Source organism: Rana temporaria, chromosome 5, assembly GCF_905171775.1.
Source record: "Rana temporaria chromosome 5, aRanTem1.1, whole genome shotgun sequence".
Classification (NCBI taxonomy): domain Eukaryota; kingdom Metazoa; phylum Chordata; class Amphibia; order Anura; family Ranidae; genus Rana; species Rana temporaria.
The window spans coordinates 358,694,524-358,720,608 of record NC_053493.1 but is presented as its reverse complement, the minus strand read 5'-3'; the positions used below and the strand labels follow the sequence as shown (position 1 = coordinate 358,720,608).

General features: G+C 45.5%; 2 protein-coding genes across 2 annotated transcripts in view; both read left to right on the top strand.

The window, feature by feature from the left end:
- RAD54B (RAD54 homolog B) overlaps positions 1 to 26,085 on the top strand; it is a 125,751-nt gene that overhangs the window by 18,361 nt on the left and 81,305 nt on the right. The gene's annotated exons all lie outside the window — the stretch shown is intronic.
- LOC120941341 (fibrinogen silencer binding protein) overlaps positions 1 to 26,085 on the top strand; it is a 40,872-nt gene that overhangs the window by 2,430 nt on the left and 12,357 nt on the right. Inside the window, exon 2 of the mRNA XM_040354675.1 lies at positions 9,744 to 10,184. Within this exon, the coding sequence (XP_040210609.1) occupies positions 9,811 to 10,184 (374 nt within the window). The 5' untranslated portion in view covers positions 9,744 to 9,810. The remainder of the gene's footprint in view (positions 1 to 9,743; positions 10,185 to 26,085) is intronic.

Sequence of the window (26,085 nt, the reverse complement as noted above, 5' to 3'; positions counted from 1 at the left end):
AAGACGTCCAGTTGGCACCTGAGAGCCGCGCTGTTGACGTCTTGTCAATAGCGCGGGTCTCAAGTGGTTAAGCTGTGTGTGTGCGTGCGCCACCTTCTGTGTCTGTACCAGAAACCAAACATTCCAGGGTATGTCGACTTTTTATCAGGGCCATTTGTGTGATGTCTGTTGTCATTATGATTTAAAAAGGATCCAAAAAAAATGTGATAATAAATGGCTTCATGTGATTGCTATCCTTATAAAAAGATAGTGTTTTTTTTTTTTTGCATCATCATCATCAGTCATAGTTTCAATATTAATGGCAACATTTATATATATAATATGCAAATGTATGTGTGTGTGTGTATCTGTGTGTGTGTATATATATATATATATATATATATATATATATATATATATATATATATATATATATAAATAATGTGTATGTTCAGAACTTTGGGTGGGTTACTTCCCTTTCTTTCCCATGGATCTGAAGAAATGTCAGGGTGGGCTCCCAATCATCCACCGATATCCAACAAAAAACGACTAAGATACACGTGCTCCAATAAAACCATTTACTGTAATCTTCAAAATCATGTGAAAGATAGCTACTGTACAGTTGTGAGCATCCCTGCTCTTCATCAGGCTAACAGGCTTAGTGTGTGTGTGTGTGTGTATATATATATATATATATATATATATATATATATATATATATATATATATATATATATATATATATATATATATATATATATATATATATATATATATATATATATATATATATATAGGTTTGACAAATTTGCTTGGAATCTAGGAGCCAGCTAAAAAAGTTAGGAACCAGAAAACGCACCCCGTCCCGACGAGCTTGTGCGCAGAAACGAACACATACGTGAGCAGCGCCCGCATATGTAAATGGTGTTCAAACCGCACATGTGAGGTATCGCCGCGATTGGTAGAGCGAGAGCAATAATTCTAGCCCTAGACCTCCTCTGTAACTCAAAACATGCAACCCGTCGCCTATGAAGATTTTAAAGGGTAAAAGTTTGTCGGCATTCCACGAGCGGACACAATTTTGAAGCGTGACATGTTGGGTATGAATTTACTCGGCGTAACATTATCTTTCATAATATTAAAAAAATGGGGATAACTTTACTGTTGTCTTATTTTTTTATTAAAAAAAGTGCGCTTGTAAGACCGCTGCGCAAATACAGCGTGACAGAAAGTATTGCAACGATCGCCATTTTATTCTCTAGGGTGTTAGGATAAAAAATATATATATTGTTTGGGGGTTCTAATTAGAGGGAAGAAGATGGCAGTGAAAATAGTGAAAAATGACATTAGAATTGCTGTTTAACTTGTAATGCTTAACTTGTAATACCAGCGGCCACCACCAGATGGCGCCAGCTCACACAAGGAAGAGCTGGGGACTTCACAAGGCCGCAAAGCCGTGGCCTCAATTACCGGACATCACGGGCCCCCCGCGATTGAGCGGCGGGGGAGGTCCGCGGCCTCACCTAAAACATCCTGCCCGCAGTGATCCTGGAAAAAGGCCGCGAGCGGCCTTTTCCCAGGATCGCGGCGAGCTGCGGGCAGGATGTTTTAGGCGAGGCCGCGGCTTCGGCCTAGTCCGCGGAGCGCCGGTCCTATGGAACAACTTTTTTTTTTTTTTTGCCCACCTTACAAGCCAAGCCGCTATTTCTAGTCGACCTGGCGACCGGGATTTGTCGAACCCTGATGTGTGTGATCCTGCACTTTCGGGGAGCGGACGCAAATGTGCGCTGCTGGAGGCTCACTTTTACTGTGATTATACACCCGGACTCGATGTGCGCCAGCACCCGCTGATCATTCGGTACAGAGGCAGAACGGCAGTCTGCCGATGTAAACAAGGAAGCTTCCCGTCTTTCAGTAGGGAAGGCATGGATCCTGTGTTCCTGCAAAATGGGGACAAGGATCCATGCCTTCCCCTAGTAAAAGCACACTGCACATAAACACAGGCTAGGCACCCAGTTAACCTTTTGATTGCCCCTGTTGTTTAACCCCTTTCCAGCCAGTGTGATTAGTACAGCGACCGTGAATATTTTTAGCACTGATCACTGTATTTGTGTCACTGTTTCCAAAAAAAGTGTCAGAATGTCTGCGGCAATGTCGCAGTCCCGCTACAGGTTGCTGATTGCCACCATTACTAGTAAAAATAAATAAATAATAATTTCATAAATGTGTCCCAGAGTTTGGTTTACACAAAACTTATAGCGCCTACAATCAAGTTACGCTTATTGGGATATTTTTTACCCAAAAATAATTGGCAGAGTACATATTGGCCTAACTTTATGAGGAAATTAGATTTTTGTACATTTTATTTATAGGATATGTTTTATAGCAGAAAGTAAAAAATATATGTAGCGCCTGTGTACTTTTCAGTACAGGTGCTATGTCAAATTTAGTAGGATGAGAGAGTAACTTGCTTTCATCCATGTTGATTTATCTAAATTTGGCTGTTGCCAGCCCTGAACTGTTCCTAGGGTTATTCTGTGCTCCGGAGATGTAGTTCCATCTTTGGATGACAGGTGGTGCCAGAGAGGTCCAGGCGGAGGTGCCCTTTTGCCCAGCAGCCAATCAGAGGAGTGTTTCCCTCGTGGGGCATGCTGGGGGAGGGTATTTCTGTGGCAGACGCCATGTTTCGGGGTTCTTCACGGGTTCCTGGTTCCAGGTGCGGCACCCACCTTCAGGGTGTGCGCACATCAGGGGGCCCCGGCGTTATGGCCTACCAGGCCAGGGCGCACGTGCTACGCGGAGTTCCTGACTCTGGGCCCTCATGGCCCGGAGCAACTGATGCTGCCAAGGGGCACCAGTGACTTACTGGGTCCCCCACCTTTATTAATAGGATCCCAAGCGAGTTGTGCTGTTCCGTGGGGAGTCGGTCTGAGGAGAACCCGGAGGCAGGTGACCCAATAGGGCTTAGACCATCCTTCGGGGATCTGGGTGACCGGACACTGACGGGTTGTATGCTGCAAACTGTCAGTCGGTGACCCCTAGCTATCAAGTCTACCTGAGGAAGATTCAGGCAAAATAGTGTTTACTGGGAGGATTCGCTCTATCATCCATGTTCGCAAGTATTGGGCCTGTGGCAGAGGTCTCACTACAATACTCTAAATCTTACTATAGCCAAGTCGGTGGCAGAGATTTGTTCCTTCCCAGCAGTTCCGAGTGACACCCTGGCTGCCAGGCCTGTGAGAGGGACCTGTCCAGGGGCACTATACCCACTCCGGCTGGAGTGGCGACAAAGCAAGATTAATCATTGGAGGCAGGACTGCTTCTTCTATCCATAGCCTGAATCTGCAAAGTTCTCTCCTTGTCACCAACCTATTCTGTCTACCTCAAGTTGACTGTTGGTCATGTTTGACCCAAAATAAAAGCACAGAAAACGTCAGCTAATTGTTTGGACATTTCATCATTGCTCTCATCATCGTCATCACCCCTAGACATATCACAGAGGTAACACAACTATGCCGATCCCAATTCTAACCAGCGGCTCCTGAGGGGGTAGCGCTACATATATTGTTTTTGTTTTTTTCAAAATTGTTGCTCTATTTGTGGGGAAAAAAAAGGACAAACACTTTATTTGGGTACAGTGTGGCACAACCGTGCAATTGTCAGTTAAAATAACAGTGCCGTATCTCAAAAAATGGCCTGGTCATGAAGGGGGTAAATCTGAAGTGGTTAAAAAAGATGTTTGTGTATATTGCTCCAAATGAAAAAAAAATCGATTAGACAGGATCTCTTGCTGACTCAGTAATCTTTTTTATTTTGTGCTTGATCATAAATACTACATTGTAAGCCTAATCAGAGATATAATTGTAAGCTCTGTATTATGTTTGTGTGGCTGTTTACTTAGAGTGTCTTTATGACTTTTACAGAAGTAGACTAATGCAGAATTTAGGAGCCATTAGGGCCAATCTAAGCAGTTTTAAGTTGCCAGAGAACATGTGTTTTTAGTAACGTTGAAAGAGAAGACACCAGCTGTAATTTTTTAAGCATGTTGTCTCCTAGAATTTGTCCATCTCTGATGTACAATGTAAAGTAAACATCCACAGGTTTGCTTAATAAATGCAATAACCGTAATCTGTCATTTATCTAACTACATTAATCTAAGGCAGTGGTTCTCAACCTGGGGGTCAAATGACGATTTGCCAGGGGTCCCCGAATCCTGGGCTGTTCCTGAAGCCTGCACCGCTCTACCAGTCTTTTCGCAGCTGACCAGCAGGGCTTTCCCTGTAGTCTGTGGCCGTCCAGCTGGGTTGTTTCTGGAGCATGCGGCCGCCCACTCGGCCTCATCGCAGCCGCCCATTCAGTTCACGGCATGGCTGGGGGCAGAGATTAGAGGTCAGCTGACTGGTGAGGAATGTGAAGTGGGAGGGGCTGGAGATGACCCTATCTCCTTATTTCGGCATAGGTGTCACTGCTATGAGACACCACAAAGTCAGAGACACAGTGAGTAACACTACCTGTGATTATAGTTGCCATTAAAAGCCCCCACTACAGTTCTCAGATCAGCAGATGACCTTGATCAAAAGCACCAAAGTTGGCTGAAGAGAACCCCCCGCTGCACTGCCACTCATCCCATTCCCCCCACCAAAGAGTAAGGCCCCTTTCACGCTATACCGTCGGATTTGCCGCGGGATTCGGCCGCTAGCGGTGTGGTATTAACCCCCGCTAACGGCCGATAAAGGGTTAATATCGCCCGCAATGCACCTCTGCAGAGGCACATTGCGGGCGGTATTGCCGCGGTTTCCCATTGTTTTACATGGTAAGGAGCGGTATACATACCGCTCCAAAGATGCTGCTGCCAGGGGATTTTTTTCTCTCCTGCCAGCGCATCGCCTCAGTGTGAAAGCCCTCCTGGTTTCACATTGAGGTAGCTGGGCAGGAGTTTTTCAGGCGGTATAGCAGTGCTATTTTTAGCGCTGTACTGCTTGAAAAACTCCTCAGTGTGAAAGGGGTCTAAGAGAAGGAATAAAAAATAAAGAATACATGAAAAGAGGGGGAGGAACACAGAAAAAGGGAGAGAAAGAACAAGAAAGACGGCTAGAGAGAGGGATGGGGGAAAAAAACAAGAAATTAGGATAAAGAGAGATAAAAGGGAAAAAAAGAGAACAAAGCGAAAGAGTGGTACATCCTAAAATGTACCATAAGGGGTTTTAATACTGTACAAGTGGAAGGGACTCAGGGAGCGATAAATGTCTGTGGGTTAGGGGTGCATACTACTTGTATTGCCTTGGGTGCTGACAACCTACGCTACAAAAATAATTTTACTGTTAGGGGTCCCCACAACTTGGGAAATTTTATCAGGGGGTCACGGCACTTGAAGGTTGAGAACCACTGATCTAAGGGGATGTATCGCCAAATATCACCCTTTAAACAAATGACTAGGGCACATGTCAGAATTACCGAATTGTGCATTTATTATGTGTTGATTTGGATTCTCTTGAGCTACATAATGTGATTACCATCCTAGGAGCACATGGTTGCTGACTACCAGGAACATTGTGGATGTTTGGTGTTGTAGTATTTGGTGGCGTAGCAGCTGGATCACAAAATATGTTTAGAATACTTGCGTTAAAAGTAGGGTTGTCCCGATATCACTTTTTTATAACCGAGTACAAGTACCGATTCTTTTTTTCAAGTACTCGCCAATACCGAATACCGATACCGTACTTTTTTTTAATCTCATGTGACAGCGGCACATGTGTCAGTATGTTTTTTTTTTTTTTTTTTTTTTTATCTTTAACAATTTGTTTTACATTTTTTATAATGCTTTTTTTTTTTTTTTAAGGGGGGGTGGACCGTGTCAGTGTGTTTTTTCTTAAATTTTTTTATTTTCTACAATAATTTTTTTATTCTTTTGTTTTTTTATTCTTTATTTTTTTATTTCTTTTTTCAGCCCTGTTGGGGGGGCTTTGGTGAGATATCAGGGGTCTTAACAGACCTCTGACATCTTCCCTTTGAGACAGGGAAAGGGACTAGGGACACATGTTCCCCTGTCCCTTTCTCAGCAGCATCAGCTGCGCTGAAAATGAATGGAGTGAAGACAGCGTCTTCTCTTCATTCATAAACTGAAACATTTGTAAACACAGGTTACAATGTTTCAGTTATGTGAATGGACAGAGTCAGTGATCACTGACTCTGTCCATTCGGAGCAGTAAGGAGCCGGATTTACCGGCTCCTACCCCGCTCTCAATCCTGACATTTCCAGGGGGTGGAGGAGGAGCACGAAAGGGGAGAGAAACACGGCGGGATACACGGCGGCATACACGGGATACACGGCGGCATACACGGGATACACAGCGGCTTTTAGCTGCTTTAAAATCAGCGGTGATCGGTGCTTGTAACTTCCCCACACACTGATCACCGCTGACAGTACAAGTATCGGGTGAAGAATCGGGAGTACTCGGGCAAATGCTTGGTATCGGTATCGGGACAACCCTAGTTAAAAGGAAACTTTAGTATTTTTTTTTTTTTAAATAACAAACATGTTCTACTTACCTGCTCTGTGTTATGGTTTTGCACAGGGCAGCCCCGATCCTCCTCTTCTCAGGTGCCCCTTCAGCTCTCCTGGCTCCTCGCCCCCACAGCAAGCATCTATTTTGACACTGACCCCCGCCCCTTTCTCTCTCACTGAATTTGATTGACAGCAGCAGGGAGCCAACGGTATTTGCGCAGTGGTTTTTCAAATACAATTTGTTTTGGAAAGAATCCACTTTAAGACCCCTTTCACACTGAAGCGTTTTTACAGCGTTTTAGCGTTAAAAATAGTGCTATTAAAACGCTCATAAAACGCTCTCCATGTATCTTAATGGACCCTTTCACACTGAGTCCTGCAAGCAGCATCTTTGGAGCAGCTTTTGGGCGCTGAAAAAACGCTCCAAAAACGCCCCTCTCCATTGAAATGAATTGAAAGCGCTGTAAAAACACCTTACCCTTTCACACTGAGGCACTGCAAAAACGCCCTACAACGTTAGGGTCTTAGCGGTGCTTTACCAGCACATTGGGATTGCAGATGAGGCTTCGCTCGAATAACACTCGAAAAATGCCCCAGTGTGAAAGGGGCCTAAAGGATAAGTTTACCTCTTGTAACATGTTATGAATAAGGATGAGCTCAGGTGTGTTCGCAACTAGTGCGTGCAGAGCCCGCCAGGAAGTCGGAACTGCACAGCGCTAATCACAGACAGTGACATTCCTGGATCTCTGTAGACGCGCATCGGGAAAATGTCTCACTGCTTGCGATTGCTGTGCAGTGCCGACTTCTTGGTGGGCTCTGCATGTGCTAGTTGCGAACACGCCGGGAACTCATCCTTGGTTATGAACAGACCACCTCCTCAATCCCGGTATGACAGCTAACAGGGATCTTCCTCATATGAGGTACGAGCACACAGATACACTGGCATATCTCCCTGGTGTGGAGAAAGCCTCTTGAGGGGGGAGGGGGTGAGCAGGAGGGTCAGGACGCTCTCTACTTTGCAGATAGAAAAAGGAGCTGTGTGTTTGTGGGCATCCTGACACTCCTGCTTGCCCCCTCAAGAGGCTTTCTCCACACCAGGGAGAAAGTGTTGCATTAATGTGTGTAGTTACAGACAGAAGAACAGGAAGTGAGGATTTCTCAGAAGAAATAAGCACATTTAAAAGCAAAATGGAAGGATGAGGTAAGTGAAGGAGGACTGCACTAAGGTAAAGGAAGCTATTTAGGGGAATTTTTTTTTTTTACCTTTACAACCCCTTTAAGATAATTTGGTTGGTTGCAGGCTGGTCGGTAAGTTGAGCTGGGAATTTCTTTGGTTTTGTTTTGCATGCGTTTCCCTTCCATGTGCTACTTGCTGCAAAAGCCAGTTATAGGTGAGGGCAGTGGCTATTTGTTTGTACTGTTGGAATACTGATGAGGGGACGCAGTGGACACCTTTGCAGCCATAGTGCTATATGCTGGGTGTCCAATGCGTCCCGGGGCCTTTTTGAGGAGGGGTGGGCTCCCTTCAGACTCTCCTGCCCTCTTCCTATCCATCATAATGCATGTGCTTCTACTTTGAAGGCTCTCAAAATTTAACGTTAAAGCGGAGTTCCACCCAAAAGTGGAACTTCCGCTTTAAGCACTCCTCGCCCCCTGACTTACCACATTTGGCATGTCATTTTATTTGGGGGGGGGGGGGGGTGTACCCTCTTTTTAGTGGGACTTTTTGCTTTCTTTCTTCATTCGCCTAGACGACTCCTCCTCTCGCCCTAGGCGGCCCCCCTCCCTGCCAGCGATCTTCTGGGACACAACTCGGGTCCCAGAAGATCGGTTGGCTAATAGAAGAGCGCAGCGTGACTTGTGCATGCACAGTGCATGCCCGGCTGTGAAGCCGTAAGCTGTCACGGCCGGGTGCCCACAGTTACTATGATGGCGCCGAGGAGAGGAGCGAGGCTCCGTGCGACTGCATCGCTGGACCGCGGGGCAGGTAAGTGTTGGTTTATTAAAAGTCAGCAGCTATGCTTTTTGTAGCTGCTGACTTTTAATAAACTAAAAAACGCATGGAACTCCGCTTTAAGACTGCAGATAATATTGAGGTGCCTTGACTGGGCTCTGTAGCTTACACATGTATTTGCAAATGAGTGCAAACTTAACCCCTGTTTTTAACGCATGCTGTTAGACAGGATAATTTGGTTGGTTGCAGGCAGGTCGGTAAGTTCAGCTGGGAATTTTCTTTGTTTTTTTTTGTTTGTATATGTGTTTATAATGCCTATTTCTGTTCTGACATATTTTTCTATTATGACATGTTGTCCCTTTGTTGGCGAGTCTGGGCACACAGAGGAGGTAGAGATGACCCTGCATGCCATGCAGTCCAAAATCTAGGGGTGCTTGAGGTCCCTTCAGCATCCTGGGAGGGGGGGGGGTTAAGCTTCATTAAATCTTAAACTGAAGCCAAGAACGGTTTTAAATACATACAGGCGCTTGTTAAACAGCAACAACAAAAAAAGAAATACCCTTGCGATTTTGTTAAAACAGCAGCATGTTTTGCTTATTATACTGTTTGACAGGCTAAAGAAATTTCCCTAACACCATAATCCTCCAGGGCTCAGCAGAATGGAAAATGCAGGCGAGCCTGAGCTTTGCTGTGGAGTTTGAGCCTTGGGTGTAACCTAACTAGCTAGGGGAAGCAGAGCTCCTGATTGACAGCAGGACTAGCATTATGCAAATGCTGCAAGTCTGAACAGAGGCTGATTGGGGCTCCGACAGGGGCTCTCCTACACACGTCACCCCTTATCATTCAATATAGCCTTTTTTTTTTTTTTCTTCCTATAACCTTATGTGTACCTTGACCTTTCAGCCCCAGTTAATAAATGCAGAAAGATAAGCTTTAGCTCCTTATAAACAAACAGCAATGTCTGCGGCTGATTTGTGTGGCACAAACCATGTATTTAAAGCAATGTTGATCTCTGCTTATGTTTTAGTCACTCTTTTGTGTATCATGTTCTTTTATTTTTTTTCTTCACTTAACATTACAATGTGGTTTTGTAATTTATCCTTCCTACTGGTATCTTTCAGCATTCTTCACAAGCTATTATGTAGGTCAGGCCTGTCTTAAACAGATTTTCTGAACCTGCGTCAGATTAAGCTGAAGGAATTTTAATAAACCCTCCCTGGTAGGCGTAGGCCTAAGCGAGACTAACCTAGTTAAGCCTGATTTTTTTTTTTTTTTTTCCTTGTGTGTATGTCTGTGGGGGAAAAGAGCTGTGCAGAGCTCAAGGCTGAATTGTGTGTTCAGGAACTGTTTGCTAATAAAGGACGGCTTGAACATGGTGGGCAAAGCTCGGTCCTCCAATTTCACAGTCTTTGAAAAGCTGGATCTACTAAGGCTGGTGAAGCCTTACATAGGAGTGTTGGAGGAGCACACCAACAAGCATTCTGTAATCATTGAGAAAAACAATTGCTGGGAGATTATCGCAGAAAAGTACAACGCTTTGGGAGGAGGACGTCCCCCGCGCACGGCGCAAGGCCTGCGCACACTTTACAAGCGGCTGAAGGAGTACGGGAAGCAAGAGCTGCTCCAGTGCAAGACCACGCAGGCGGACTACCATAGCACAGTGTCCGAGGCCACCAAGAAACTTGTGGAAATTATTCCTCAGTTTGGCAACGTGTGTTTTGGAAGAGATCTCAACGGATTGTCAAGGTAGGACTACCATGTTATAAACTTTTATGTGTTTGCTGCAAGAATTGGTATATTTTTTTTTTATAGGGCCTTCAACTACCACATGTGGCTCTCAGCTGTCCTTCAACACTTGCTCAGTACATGTTCTTGCTGAACATCTGCATTGAAGAAAATAAGAGAAATCTGTAGGCTGCCTTTCCTGACTGGCTGCTGAAAGTGCTCATTGCCTGGTTACCTTTATTCAGCCACTAGCCTGGAACAAGACCAAAACCAAAAGTCCTGACGTTCGCTAGGTCGCTACACACGTTCCGAAGATCGTACGAAAAATTTCGCCCGAGGAAGAATCGTACGATAATTGGATCGTTGGTACAGAGCTTTCTAGAGCCGATCATGACCGTTCATCCGATATTATTTTATCGGACGTGCACGAAAATTGTCCTCGTACGATACCAGATCGTATGATTTTCGTTTAGTCAGTACAGTTGTCGTCCGACAATACAAATACATTGCAACACATGACATCACTTCCGATTTTTTTTATTTTTTTTCTGTCGTACGAGACTTTTGGTGACTTTAATAACCTATTTAATTTCTACTTGCGACTATTAAGCGGAAAAGGTTGTACGTTCTGTCGTATGATATTCGGATTGTGTGTACGGAGCATTAGGCTGGCCATACGTTATACAATTTTCTTGTACAATTATTTTTTTTGATTTATCAAAACCATATAATTTTTAGTCAAACCTAAACACGTTAAATTTGTATGCAGTCAGGCAGGCACTTGCATTACATAGTTGAAGGTAAATCTAAAGGAACTTGTATAACGTATGGCCAGCTTTATTGTGATGACTTTGAAACCAAATGCCGAGCAACACAATTGGGGATCTAGCATTTTTAGAATGGCAGCTTACAGATTTTCCTATAAAAACATAGCAAGTATGAAATCAACTAAAGGTTACCTATTGTTTTTTTATTTATTTTTTTAGTGTTAAAAATTGTTCTTTTCAACATTTCACACATAAGTGGGACTCGTGAGCAGCAAGTGGTTGGGACCCGTGTTACAGGGCATCCGTAATCGCAGTTCTTTACAGCTTCCTAAAAGCAATAACTGGTCAATGACGCACATTGAGATGTTAGCCGTAGAAGTTGCATTCAGTGGTAACAATTACTAATATTCTGTAAAAGGGATGCATTTAGATGCATTACATGATGATGTTTACATGCTGTAAAATGTGTGAATTTTTTTTTGTAGGAGAAAATCTAGTAACGGCTTAAAGTGGAGACAGGGAGAAATGTGCTAGCTACCTCCATAATACCATTATGACCTTATACCATGGATTTGTGAAACCTCAGATTACTGAAGTCTGTTCGTTAACTGTTTCAGTGATCACAAAGCCAGAGCGCTGACAGTTTAGGTTTTCCAGGCAGTATATCTGTCCTCTTCTGCACAGGGTGGCTCATTTTCCAGCCTTTGATGGAGTTCCTGATGAATTAATGATCCGTTACTGTGGGTATTTAAATCTAAATATCCTTCAGAATTGATTCCAGTTATTTCTGATTGCGGTTATTGTTCTATCTATCGTGGTTCTGTTATCAATGTTTTTCTACAAAATGAACATTTAATTGAATGTTTTACTTCAATCATTGCACTCTTCCTCTCTACACATCTATATACGTGTGCCCATTGTTGGGCTTACCGTTCTGCCATGTCAAACTACAGGTCAGTGCTGACGGGAATACATACGTTACCATCAGTGATTCCCCATCTAACATGCTGCTTGCTGGTTCTCTCTGGTTTTAAAATGTTCTGAGCCACTCCCCTAGAACAAGCGTGCAAATCAGAAGTTCTGACTTTGCTGGCTGCATGCTTCTTCCCAATTAAAAATACCGAAAAGGACTGAAGCCAGAATTAATCAGGAATCTAGCATGTACAATGGACGTTCCTTTGCCTTTCTCCTGGCATTAGAAAAACGATGGACGTTGTTAAACGTGTTTAGCCACGTTATACCCGTGTTGAGCAGCACCCAGCACTTGGGCGTTATTTCATTTAATTTATTCTGGTCAATTTATTCTGGCCATTAAAATTAAAACGTCAAATACGCCTAGTGTTAATGCATTTTTATTTTTTTCAGTGTCCAGCGTCCTTCTGCCAAAACTCTCATCCCCTGAATGCGATTCTTCTGCGTTCAGACAAGGATCATTTAACTGGTTCTAAACACAGCAGCTATATTTTGGTAAATGTCTGTGTGCATGGAGACCTAGAGGTTGATTTACTAAAACCGGAAAGTGCAAAATCTGGTGTAGCTGTGCATGGTAGCCAATCAGCTTCTAACTTCAGCTTGATCAATTAAAGTGGTTCTAAGAGCAGAAGGTTTTTATCTTAATGCATTCTGAGCAATAACATTAAAAAAACTTCTGTGTGCAGCAGCCCCCCTAATACTTACCTGAGCCCCATCTCTATCCAGTGATGTTGCACGAGAGACTCGGCTATCTGGCACTATCCCTCCTGATTGGCTTAGACACACAACGGGCGCCATTGGCTCCTGCTGCTGTCAATCAGTCAGTGAGCCAGTGAGAAGCAGGAGGGGGCCGTGCCAAGCTGCGGCTCCATGTCTGAATAGACACACGGAGCAGTGGCTTGGCTCAGGTGCCCCCCTAGCAAGCTGCTTGCTGTGGGGGCACTCGGCAGGAGGGAGGGGCAGAAGTTGGCGAGGAACCCGAGAAGAAGAGGTTCTGGGTCTGATCTGTGCAAAACCACTGCACAGAGCAGGTAAAGTATATGACATGTTTGTTATCTTTAATATCACGTTAAGATTTGACAAAACCTGGAAGCTGATTATTATGTAGAGCTGCACCAGATTTTGCACTTTCCTGTTTTATTTAATCAACCCTGTAGAATTTTACGGAGTTGTGTTCGGGGGCTTCGGCAAAAAATGCCAAAGTTCCAAAAACTTTGGTTTTAAGCGGAGGTGTGTGCGCTTCGCTGCAAAAATTAGAAGCCAGCAGCTGCACATACTGCAGCTGCTGACTTTAAATAATCGGACACTTACCTGTCCTGGAGTCCAGTGATGTCGGCACGGCATGTTAAACAAAGACAAATCTCCTGCGCTCCGGTATTTTTGGAAGATGTTTAAGAGATGGTAAAATTCAATTAAAAAGTATCTTCCAGAGTCTTGCAGCCCTCCTCAGAATCGTGGGAATTCATGAGACTAAAAAAGAAAAAAGAGAATGGAGGGCGCACCGACCTAGTGTGATACTGATAAATGAGTTTTATTAAAATTGTTAAAACAAATCATTATACTCACAAGTGGCACGGCATGTTTCCATCAGCTGTCGGGTGCAGGCCGCCTCCATTGCGAGTAAGGGGCTCCCGGAAGTGGGGAAAGCATACCTGTGAAAGACAGGTATGCTGTCATCCCTCCCTCCCCCCGAAAGGTGCCAAATGTGGCACCAGAGGGGGGAGGAGTACAATGAGCAGAGGTTCCACTTTTGGGTGGAACTCCGCTTTAAGAGCAGCAGTGTGCATAAGGCCTTAAAGCAGAGCTCCACCCAAAAGGGGAAGCTCTGCTTGTCTGCCTCCTCCCCTCCGTTACCGCATTTGGCACTTTTTGTGGGGGAGCTGTCAAAACCAGGTACCTGCTCCCACTTCAGACTCAGTTTGCCCCCTCCTCCCCCCCGCAGTCTTCTGGGACACTTCACAGATTCCAGAAGACTGTGGCCCATTTACAAAGCACAGTGCAAGGCTTCACTGCCAGTTTCCCTTAGTCAAGATGGCGGCGCTGGCACACAATAGCCGATTAAAGAATTGACACGGATGAGGATACCGATTGATACCTGGACAGGTAAGTGTTCTAATAAATGTTAACGGCTATGATATTTGTAGCTGCTGACTTTTACTTTTTGGGGGGGGGGCCCTGAGGCGTCTCTTTAAGTGGCCCTGACAGCACAGGCTGAGTTCTATACAATAACATAAATGCTAAAAGAAGAGGTGCAATATGTCTACCTTTCCAGTTGCCCATATCTGTAACTGCCACTGCTTTGCTGCACTCTGGCTTCTGCATATATTTGATTAGTTGGATGGGTTTTATGCCAGTTACTCTGCAGCACGCTAGGGTTCCTCCTGCCAACTTGTATGTCCTGTGATGTACAAGGTGACAGAAGAAATAAAGCATGCTGGGGGAAGCAGTTATTGCACACACCCGGATTTGGAATACTTGTTTTGACTGGGAAGCACCAAAGCGGTGGCGTTTCAAGATATAACCAAGTATAAGAATGTATCCTTTTTTTTTTATTATTATTGGGGATTTTATTGTACAGAAGTGATCCTGCGCTGATGGGGTCACTTTAAGGTGATCAGCAATGGCAACTCATGTGTTTCACTCAGCCTTCGTTTCCCTGACCATGCATGTCTCTGTTCTGTTAAATATATAATTAATATACTGTAGTTTTGTTAGATTTGTCCAAGTGCAAAAAATCCACGTTTATCCTGACAGAAAACTAGTGCTGCCCTGTGTACCCTACAAAGTTATCCCAAGTTTTTTTTTCAGGATTTCTTTTATGAAAGGGGAGGTGATCTGTACTGCCAACACTTCCTGTCCTAGGGTAACGATGATGCTCCTACATAGTTACAGTACAGTGTTGTCACCGTATTACATGAAGTGTGTTACTGACCAGCACAGTGGTGTAGTGAGTAGCACTTTCGCCTAGCAGCAAAAGGGTCGCTGGTTCGAATCCCGACCACGACACCATCTGCCTGGAGTTTGCATGTTCTCCCTGTGCCTGCGTGGGTTTCCCCAGGGTACTCTGGTTTCCTCCCACACTCCAAAGACATGCTGGTAGGTAAATTGGATCTTGCCCAAATTGGCCCAGTATACAGTTGTGTTCAAAATTATTCAACCCCCCACTGAAATTGATTGTTTTGGCCAGTTTGACATTGATTTCTTTATCGTACATCACGGGACACAGAGCGGCATTCATTACTATATGGGTTATATGGAGTACCTTCAGGTGTAGACACTGGCAATCTCAAACAGGAAATGCCCCTCCCTATATAACCCCCTCCCATAGGAGGAGTACCTCAGTTTTTCCGCCAGTGTCTTAGGTGTTAGTCATGGTTTAGCTTGCCTCCACATCCTTGGGATTAGGTGAGCTAACCGGTTCTGTCCAAAAAAGCCTCAGCGCTAAAGTGGTCAGTAACCGGACCCCAAACCCTTGGGGTATAGCCCATAATGCTTTTCTTTTTAGAGAGCTGGACCCTGGGCCCAGAACTTAGAAACCTTTGGGTGCCTAATGTTTCTGTTGCCAGAGTGCTATATGGGCCCAGGACAGTGGATCCTTCATAGGAACCCAGGGCCTGAAGGTCTAGACATCCCCACCGGGATGGGGGAAGATTGGGCCTCTTGCTTGGCAAAGTCCTGCGGCATGGAGCAGGTAAGTGAGGGGAAAACTTGCGGAACTTGGTTCTTAGCAGGTTTTTTCTGGGGGGTCACAGGGGACATGCCTAAAGTTATGCACTGCATCTGGCAAACTAGTCACATATCATAAAGATAGGATGGCTCTATATGTATTATTCCCCATAAGATGTGACCTCCCTTGTAGTGTTGGAAAAGCATTGAGTGGGGCCTGTGTTATATAAAAATATATGTGTGTGTCAGAGAGCTGTGCTTACCTGCAAGCCTCCAGGCGATGCTCCATTCAGTCTTCCTCCTCACGGCCTGCAAAGCAGGCAAAACGCTGACCTCCTCATGGCTGCAGTTTGCTGGAGCAGAGAGGTCCCTTCCTCCCAACCCCACCCCCCCCCTGTCGGGAGGGGCATTTCCTGTTTGAGATTGCTGGGGGGGAAGGGCGGGTCAGTGGCTTAAGGAAGGGGCGGCCCTTCCTTGTTTGTTCCATATAGCTCATTCAATACTTTGGAACTGAGGAGGAAAGACCAGAACGGCAAGCACGGGGCGCCAAGGACACACAGTGGCCAGAAAGAATATTGCAGTCTTCAGAAAGACTGTTTTCAAGCCTAGGAATAGGCTGTTTCTTTTCCATCTCATAGTTTTTCTTGCAATACTACTCAGGGGGACAGAATGTTTTTTCTTTCCTAGATTTGAAAAAAAAAAAAAGATTTTTTTTTTGAAAAAAAAAAAAAAAAAAAGAGAAGTGTCATCTAGGGGAGAGGAAGCATTTTTTATCCCCCAAACAGGTGTTTGGGCATTTAACTATTTATAAGTCCCAGGTACCAATAAGTAGCAGGTGTACCTCGGTATTGTACCATGGCATCAAAAAACAAGGGTACAAGAGGTGGGGATTCCCCCAGAGAGTCTGAGGTCTCGGACAATGCTATGCCGCTGCTTTCCCCACAGGGAGCCTTGGGGCCATCGGGATCTGGGGCTGGAGCTGACGCGGGTCAGTCCAACCCTAAGATGGTCACGGAGGAGGTATTACTCACCTCTTTAAAAGAGATGCAGAAAAGCATGGGTAAAATGATAGCCGCAGCTATGCGGGGCAGTAAGCGGAATAGATCTCCGTCGCCCGAGCGCGGACCCTCAGAAGAGGAGGTCCTTTCCTCAGGGGAATTGGACGACCTCTTGGACAAGGACCAAGTAGGTTCAGGGATCGAAGATCCGGATACAGAGGAGTCTGGGGCAGTCTCCCTGAGGGAGAGCTGGTGGATTCAAGGATTGTCGGACTTGGTCCATAGGGCATTCAACTTGCCAGTACCAGATCTCCAGGTATCGACGGTTTCAGCTTTGGGTTCACTGAGGGCGCCTCAAAGCAATGCTGTGTTTCCGATCCATCCTCTATTAGAGGGAGTTTTGTTCCAAGATTGGAACAAGCCAGATAAGATCTTCTTACCACCTAAGAAGTTCTCTGTCCTATATCCTATGGAAGAAAAATTTTCCAAAAGATGGGCTACTCCTGCAGTGGACGCAGCCATCTCATGTGTTAACAAATCGTTAACATGCCCTGTAGAAAACATACAGGTGTTCAAGGATCCAGTTGATAAGCGCTTGGAAGCACTACTTAAGAACTCCTTCACTACTGCAGGGGCAGTAGTACAGCCAGCTGTGGCTGCGATTGGGGTCGCTCAAGCATTATCGGATCAATTTAAGCAGATGCTTAAACTTATTCCTGCCCAGCAGGCAGAAGAATTTTCGGATGTCCCTAAGGCCATATGTTTTACGGTAGACGCAATCAAGGATTCTATCCAGCAAGCGTCACGTTTATCGTTATCCCTTATCCATATGAGAAGACTCTTATGGTTAAAAAGCTGGGAGGCTGAGCCCCCATGCAAGAAGCTCCTGGTAGGGTTCCCCTTCCATGGAGGACGACTCTTCGGAGAAGACCTAGATAAATACATTCAGACCATTTCAAACGGCAAGAGTACTCTCTTGCCAACTAAGAAGAAGGTTCAGGGGCCTGCGTTTAAACGACAGTATTCCCCTGGGCAGGGGCCCTCTAATGCCAAGCAGTATCGACGGCCTCCTGCAAAAGCAAACTTCGGCTTCAACAGCAAATCACAAGGACAGGCTGTTAGAGGCAAAAGGCAGTGGTTTCGCAAACCAGCAAAACCAGCCCCCAAGCCAACCTTATGAAGGGGCGCCCCCACCCACGAAGGTGGGGGGAAGGCTGCGACTCTTTTCAGAGATTTGGGAAGCCAGCATTCCCGACGAGTGGGTACGGTCTTCCGTGGCCACAGGCTACAAATTAGATTTCCTAAGGTTTCCTCCTCCTCATTTCCAGGAGTCGAGGATTCCAAACGATCCGCCTCGGATTCCGGCCAGCCTGGAACAGGGGCTGGGTTTCTACTCCAACCTATTCATCATCCCCAATGGAGATGTCAGGCCAATTTTGGACCTAAAGATGGTAAATGCATATCTAAAGATCCGCTCATTTCGGATGGAATCCGTGCGGTCAGCAGCTGCCACACTCCAGAAGGACGACTTCATGGCGTCCATAGACATAAAGGATGCCTACCTTCATGTTCCAATTTATCAGCCACATCAAAGATATCTACGCTTCATGGTGGCTTCGCGTCACTTCCAATTCGTGGCGCTTCCCTTCGGGTTGGCTACGGCCCCCCGGGTGTTCACGAAGGTCCTAGCTCCGATCCTAGCCAAGCTAAGGATCCAAGGGGTCACGATCCTAGCATACCTGGACGACCTCCTAGTCATAGACCACTCGTCTCCCGGCTTGGAGCGAGCAGTGGCCCTCACGGTCCAATACCTCGAGAGGTTCGGCTGGGTCCTAAATCGAGAAAAGTCAGCTTTCCAGCCCACAAGGCAGTTGGAATATCTCGGCATGAGATTAGACACAGAACAACAAGGAGTGTTCCTACCTCTGAGGAAGGTAAAAGCCATCAAGGAATTAATCCTACTGGTTCTAAGCAAGAAAGAACCGACTATTCGCCTATGTATGAGGTTACTAGGCAAGATGGTGGCCACATTCGAGGCGGTACCATACGCCCAGAGCCACACTCGCATCCTACAGGCAGCCATCCTGTCAGCATGGAGCAGAAGGCCACAGGCCTTGGATATCCCGTTGCCGCTCTCATCAAGAGTCCGACAAAGTCTGTGTTGGTGGTTAGACCCTCAGAATCTACTGAAAGGGAAGTCTTTCAGCCCAGTGGCTTGGAAGATAGTGACCACAGACGCCAGCCTGACGGGCTGGGGAGCAATTTTGGATGGTTGCACTCGCCAAGGTACTTGGGCAAAGCCAGAGAAGCAGTTGCCCATCAACATCTTGGAGCTCAGAGCTGCTCGACTAGCCCTCAGGGCTTGGACGTCAAAATTGCAGGGGTTCCCGGTGAGAATTCAATCAGACAATGCCACGGCCGTGGCATACATAAATCACCAAGGGGGAACCAGGAGTCAAGCCGCTCAGAGAGAGGTGAGCTTGATTCTCCTATGGGCAGAGGCTCATGTGCCCTGCATATCGGCAATATTCATTCCAGGAGTGGACAACTTTCAGGCGGACTTCTTAAGCCGCCAGACTCTATGGCCGGGGGAATGGTCTCTGCATCCACAAGTCTTTCAAGCACTCTGCCAAAGATGGGGAGTGCCGGACGTGGATATCATGGCATCGAGACTCAACAAGAAACTAGACAGGTTCATATCCCGCTCAAGGGATCCGATGGCCTGCGGAACCGATGCGTTGGTTTGCCCTTGGCATCAGTTCAAACTTCTTTATGCGTTTCCCCCGCTCCAGTTACTACCCCGCCTGCTGCGCAGGATCCGGGTGGAGCACATACCAGTCATCCTGGTAGCTCCAGCATGGCCCAGAAGGGCATGGTACTCACTAATCTTAAGGATGGTAGTGGGAGACCCTTGGACTCTTCCTCTACGGCCAGACCTGCTATCGCAAGGTCCGATCCTCCACCCTGCCTTACGGCATCTAAATTTGACGGCCTGGAAGCTGAATCCCTGATTCTCAGGGGTAGAGGTCTGTCTCAGAAAGTAATCTCTACCCTAATCAGAGCCAGGAAACCGGTCTCTAGGGTGATTTATTACAGGGTCTGGAAGGCCTATGTAGGCTGGTGTGAGTCCAAGCGATGGCTTTCTCGCAAATTTACCATCGATAGAGTATTAAGTTTTCTCCAGCTAGGAGTGGATAAAGGATTGGCATTAAGCACAATCAAAGGACAGATTTCTGCTCTGTCAGTGTGGTTTCAGCGGCCGCTGGCCACCCACTCGCTGGTTAAGACCTTCCTTCAAGGGGTCTTACGTATTAGACCTCCAGTTAAATCCCCGCTTTGTCCGTGGGATTTAAATCTTGTTCTGTCAAGTTTACAGAAACAACCGTTTGAGCCGTTGGCTGATATTCCTTTGGTTCTACTGACAAGGAAGTTAGTATTTTTGGTTGCCATAGTTTCCGCAAGAAGAGTTTCGGAGCTGGCGGCCTTATCCTGTAAGGAACCATATCTTGTTTTTCATAAGGACAGGGTCGTTCTCCGCCCTCATCCTTCCTTCCTACCGAAGGTCATATCCAGTTTTCATTTGAACCAGGATTTGGTATTACCATCCTTCTTCCCTAAACCTACTTCCAGAAAGGAAGGGTTGCTGCATACCTTGGATATCGTCAGGGCCATGAAGGCCTATCTTAAAGCTACAAAGAAGATCCGGAAAACAGATGTGCTGTTCATTCTACCGGATGGGCCCAAGAAGGGGCAGGCAGCTGCAAAGTCCACCATTTCTAGGTGGATTAAGCAATTAATCACTCAGGCCTACGGCTTGAAAGGGTTGCCTCCTCCAGTATCATTAAAGGCTCATTCTACTAGAGCCATGGGCGCCTCCTGGGCAGCACACCACCAGATCTCTATGGCTCAAGTTTGCAAGGCGGCAACCTGGTCTTCTGTCCACACGTTTACAAAATTCTACAAGTTGGACGTAAGAAGGAATACTGATACTGCCTTCGGGCAGGCAGTGCTGCAGGCTGCAGTTTGAGACCCTCGGATTCCGGGGGCTCCTCTTTTTTGAGTTAAATTTAAAATTTAAAAATTATTTTTCTCAACTAAGTTGGATTTATTATGATTTGAGTATATCTCTAAATTAAATCCTTTTGTCTTGGAGATGTTCTCCCTCCCCTCATTGTAAGCATTGCTTTGGGACATCCCATATAGTAATGAATGCCGCTCTGTGTCCCGTGATGTACGATAAAGAAAAAGAGATTTTTAATACAGCTTACCTGTAAAATCTTTTTCTTGGAGTACATCACGGGACACAGAGCTCCCACCCCTCTTTTTTGAGGACCATTTTGGGAGGCATACTGCTTGCTACAAAACTGAGGTACTCCTCCTATGGGAGGGGGTTATATAGGGAGGGGCATTTCCTGTTTGAGATTGCCAGTGTCTACACCTGAAGGTACTCCATATAACCCATATAGTAATGAATGCCGCTCTGTGTCCCGTGATGTACTCCAAGAAAAAGATTTTACAGGTAAGCTGTATTAAAAATCTCTTTTTTGATCATTCAGTCATCCTGCTTACAATTAAATCAAAGAGGCACGTGTAGGTCAGATAAATATAACATAACATTTATAATGAAATAACCACAAATGTCTTTTCTGTGCTTACATCATTATCAGTTTTATTCAACCCCCAAGTGACATTCAATCTTAGTACTTAGTACAACATCCTTTTACAGTTATAACAGCTTTTAAACGTGAAGCATAGCTTGACACAAGTGTCTTGCAGCGATCTACGGGTATCTTCGCCCGTTCGTCATGGGCAAAAGCCTCCAGTTCAGTCACATTCTTAGGCTTGCGCACTGCAACTGCTTTCTTTAAGTCCCACCAGAGGTTCTCAATCGGATTTAAGTCTGGTGACTGCGATGGCCACTCCAAAATGTTCCAGCCTTTAATCTGCAACCATGCTCTAGTGGACTTGGAGGTATGCTTGGGATCATTGTCCTGTTGAAAGGTCCAACGTCTCCCAAGCCTCAGGTTTGTGACGGACTGCATCACATTGTTATCCAATATCTCCTGGTACTGAAGAGAATTCATGGTACCTTGCACACGCTGAAGCTTCCCTGTACCTGCAGAAGCAAAACAGCCACAAAGCATGATTGAACCCCCGCCATGCTTCACAGTAGGCAAGGTGTTCGTTTCATCATAGGCCTTGTTCTTCCTCCTCCAAACATAGCGTTGATCCATGGGCCCAAACAGTTTCATCAGTCCACAGAACACAATCCCAAAACTTCTGTGGTTTGTCCACATGACTTTTGGCATACTGCAGTCGACTCTTCTTATTCTTTAGAGACAGCAAGGGGGTGCGCCTGGGAGTTCTGGCATGGAGGCCTTCATTACGCAGTGTGCGCCGTATTGTCTGAGCAGAAACTTCAGTACCCACATCTGACAAATATTTTCTCAGTTCCTCAGCAGTCACACGGGGACTTTTCTCCACTCTACGCTTCAGGTAGCGCACAGCAGTCGAAGTCAGCATCTTCTTTCTGCCACGACCAGGTAGCGTTTCAACAGTGCCCTTTGCCTTGAATTTGTGAATGATGCTTCCTATGGTGTCTTTTGGTATGTTTAACATCTTTGCAATCTTCTTATAGCCATTGCCCTTCCTGTGAAGAGTAATCACCTCTTCTCTTGTCTTCCTGGACCATTCCCTTGACTTCACCATGTTTGTAACCACACCAGTAAATGTCTAGAAGGAGCTGAGTATCACAGTCATTTTAAAGCTGCCTAATTAATGCTTATTAGGCTTTATTGCTGCTCCCTGACATCCACAGGTGTTTTCAATACCTGATTGAATACACTTCAATGAACCTCTGTTCTTCAGAGTGGTAGTCTTTAAGGGGTTGAATAATTGTGTAAATGAAGAATTCACAAAATAAATATTTACTACTGTATTACAAAACCGATTGATGTCATTTTAGTTGCATATGCTTCTTTAAGAAGTCCTTGTAGGATTTCATTCTGAATACAATTACAAATGTACACTAAATTCCCTAAAACCCTTTACAGCATTGGGGGGTTGAATAATTTTGAACACAACTGTATATATGTATATCTGTGTGTATGACTGTGTGTCCCAAGCGTGTCACGATCCTACGGGGTAAAATGACCGCACCAGCCAAGCAGACACTGGCTGGAAAAAGCGCCCAGAGGCGATTCAGTTTGCATGAGTAGCGCTATACAAGTCATTCATTCATTCATTCACTGACCGCATCATCAGGTGAAAATAAAGGAAAAAAGCCTGTAAAAATTAAAACAAAAGCAGCCACTACATTCTAAGGCTCCATGCACACTGAAGCTGATAAACTGTAGTTTATTGGCACTTTTAAAGCCCATAAACTGAACTCTATGTTAGCCTATGTGCCCATGCACACATGGGCGTTTTTTAGTGTTAATGAGCTTTGGCGTTTATTGGCTTTTTTCCTGAACGCCCGAAATTTGCGTTCAAAGTGCTGTTTTTCGGCGGGAAAAAACGCTCAAACGCAGGCGCCAGCGTTTTTTTAAGCGTTTTTTTTATCCATTGAAAAAAATAAAAAAAGCTACACTAAAAAACGCTGATTAAAGCTATTGCAAAAACGCTAAAAAACGTTGAAAGGCTCCCTGCAAAGCTACTGGCGTTTTTTTTAATAGCTTTTTTTCAGCTTCAGTGTGCATGGAGCCTAAAGATGTGCATGCTACCCTGCCTTGCCTGTGGAACTCTAAGGCCCCTTTCACACGATAAGCCCACTCGGATCTGCCTGTCCGTATTTCAGGTGGATCCGAGCTGGCCACCCATTCACTCTAATGGGCAGGTGGGTGCCAGCAATGATGTTTCCGCTGACACCCACCGGCATCCGATCCGCTAAAAACAGACGTATGGCAATACATTCAGCTATCAGTCTGGCGGATCTGATGAAAACGGACATGCTGCCTGTTTTCGTTCGATCTCTCCATAGAAATCAGCGGGGCTCTGACAGGTCCCTCCCTGCTCAGTAAGCAGAGACGGGCCCGGCTCATCTCAGATCAATGGAATAATCTCCCGTTGAGCGGATCCACCCTGTGTGAAAGGGGCTTAAAGCCGGCCATAGATGGTGCAATTTTATTTATTTATTTTTTACTGCAACCACGGGTTGCAAGAAAGCCAATCATCACCTGTCACTGTTTTGGTTGGCGATTCTTTCATCCACATTGTTCAGCATAGATTGGGGAATCTGTGGCTTTCTCGCGTTAAACCCTGGTTCACATTGGTTGCGATTTGACATGTCAAATCGGCGGCAATTGCTGGAAATTTCACCGTCCTAATTAGTGCGATGCTGCATTTGGGTTGGCTCTACACCGATTTCGAAAAGTAGTTTCTGTACTACTTTTTGCGATTTCGGGCTGCGATTTACATTGACATCTGTGCAGAAACCTGCACAGATGTCTCTATAATCGCGGGCGAAATCGGGACTGACAGTGAATGGGTATAGCCATAGCATACGAGTGATACAGTGAATAGGTATAGCCGCCGGCTGTATCACGGGAGCGCGCCCGCATGAACTTGCCACCATGCGAGAGAGCTCGCATGACGGTTGAAAGTTCTTGCGGGGGGGTACAGAGACAGCCGCCGAGAGACCCCAGAAGACCAGGTTCGGGGCCACTCTGTGCGAAACGAGATGCACAGTGGAGGTAAGTATAATATGTTTGTTATTAAAAAAAAAATCTCTTTAGTGTTCCTTTAATGCATCCTATGCATTAAGGTGAAAAAACACCTGGCAATGACCCCCACACCCTGTTTGCTTACCTGAGCCCATCGTCCTCTTCTCCATGTCTGGCCGTTGATTGGATAGATTGATAGCAGCGCAGCCTTTGGCTCGCGCTGCTGTCAATCACATCCAATGACGCGGGGGGCGTGACCGAGTCATACACTCTGTGTCTATGGATGCAGCGTGTATGACAGGAAGCGCGCTTGCAAGCTAACCCCCTTGGGAGAGAGCTTCCCAGAGGGGGTTAGCTATTGCGGGGAGGAGCCGAGACCGCTGCCGAGGGACCCCAGAACAGGATGATCGGGACCACTCTGTTCCAAACAAACTGCACAGTGGAGGTAAGTATAACATGTGTTATTTAAAAAAAACAAACCCATACAACCCCTTTAACAATACTTCAAATTCCTTAGGCCAATCGGATACTCCCTGGATCAACAATCTACAGTGTTGTTTTATGGATTTGTGCGTTTGCTTTTTTTTTCTTTTTTTGCTGGATGCCTTTTTCCATTGCAATGAATGACAACGCATTAAAATGGATGTCTACTCTTGCATTAAAACACATATCGACACACATCATGATGAAGCCTGGCGTTAAATGCAAAGTGCAGTGCAGCATTGGTTGATGCACATCTATGTAGGGCCGAAACAACTAATCGATTATGAAATGAATCAATTACTATTTTCATAATCGATTAATCGGCCAGTAACATAATGGAGTTAAAAAATAAATAATAGTAGCCCTTTATGGTGCAAAAAGAGCAAATTGCTACTGTAAATATTACTTTCACTGTCCCTCAGTAAAAAAATGAACCCCTTAGGGTGCATTCACACCTAGGCGTACAAAATCGCGGCGTTTTGTCCCGCGAATTGCGGCGACAAATTGCGGCGTTTTGTACCGCGATTTGCGGCGACAAAACGCCGCGATTGTGAATGCAACCTCACCCCCTCTATGGAGATGGTTCACATCTCCTATGCCGAACGCCGAAAGCCGCCTGAAAAAAAGGTCCGGGACTTTTTTTCAGGCGTTCGGCGTGGAGATGTGAACCATCTCCATAGAGGGCAATGTGTTTTCATCCCTCCAGCGTCTCGGGCTGCTGCGGCGTCACACTACAGGCGACAAAACGCCTAGGTGTGAATGGGGGCTTACAGTGAAGGAAGAGGTTAAAGAGCAACTGTCATCTCTGTCCCAGAGCGGCTCCTCCTCTGACCCGCTTTTGACTCACCGACAGTCCTATTCACAGCAAGGTGAGGGACGTGGCGGCATCAGGTGAGTGGATGCCCACTAACAGGCGCTGCCATTATGAATCTGAAATGACAGGTGCTCTTTAAATGTAAGGACTTATTTTTGCTGGTAGTTAGAATCTTTAATATTTGCAAACAAAATGAAGGTTTCCTATTTAGAATAATAACCTGTCAGGTTAGTAAAACGGCAATATCAGAACCGATTCAATCATACAGTTTGTAGTGTACATAGATTTGCAAAACAATAGCATAAAGGAATAATCCTGAACTTTGTTTTATCTCATGGGTACTGTGAAATTGTGTGAATGCATCAATGCAGTGCATGTTATCTCAGCTTGGATTAAAGTGGAGGTTCACCCTTTAAAAAAAATTCTGACATCACACGGAGTCGCGCCATCCTACCGACAGAATGCCGGTGTTTTTTTTTTTTTTTTTTCTCAGCACATACCAGTATGCGCCGTTCAGAAGCCTATCAATCACAGGCAGTGCTTGGGAACGCCCACTCCCGC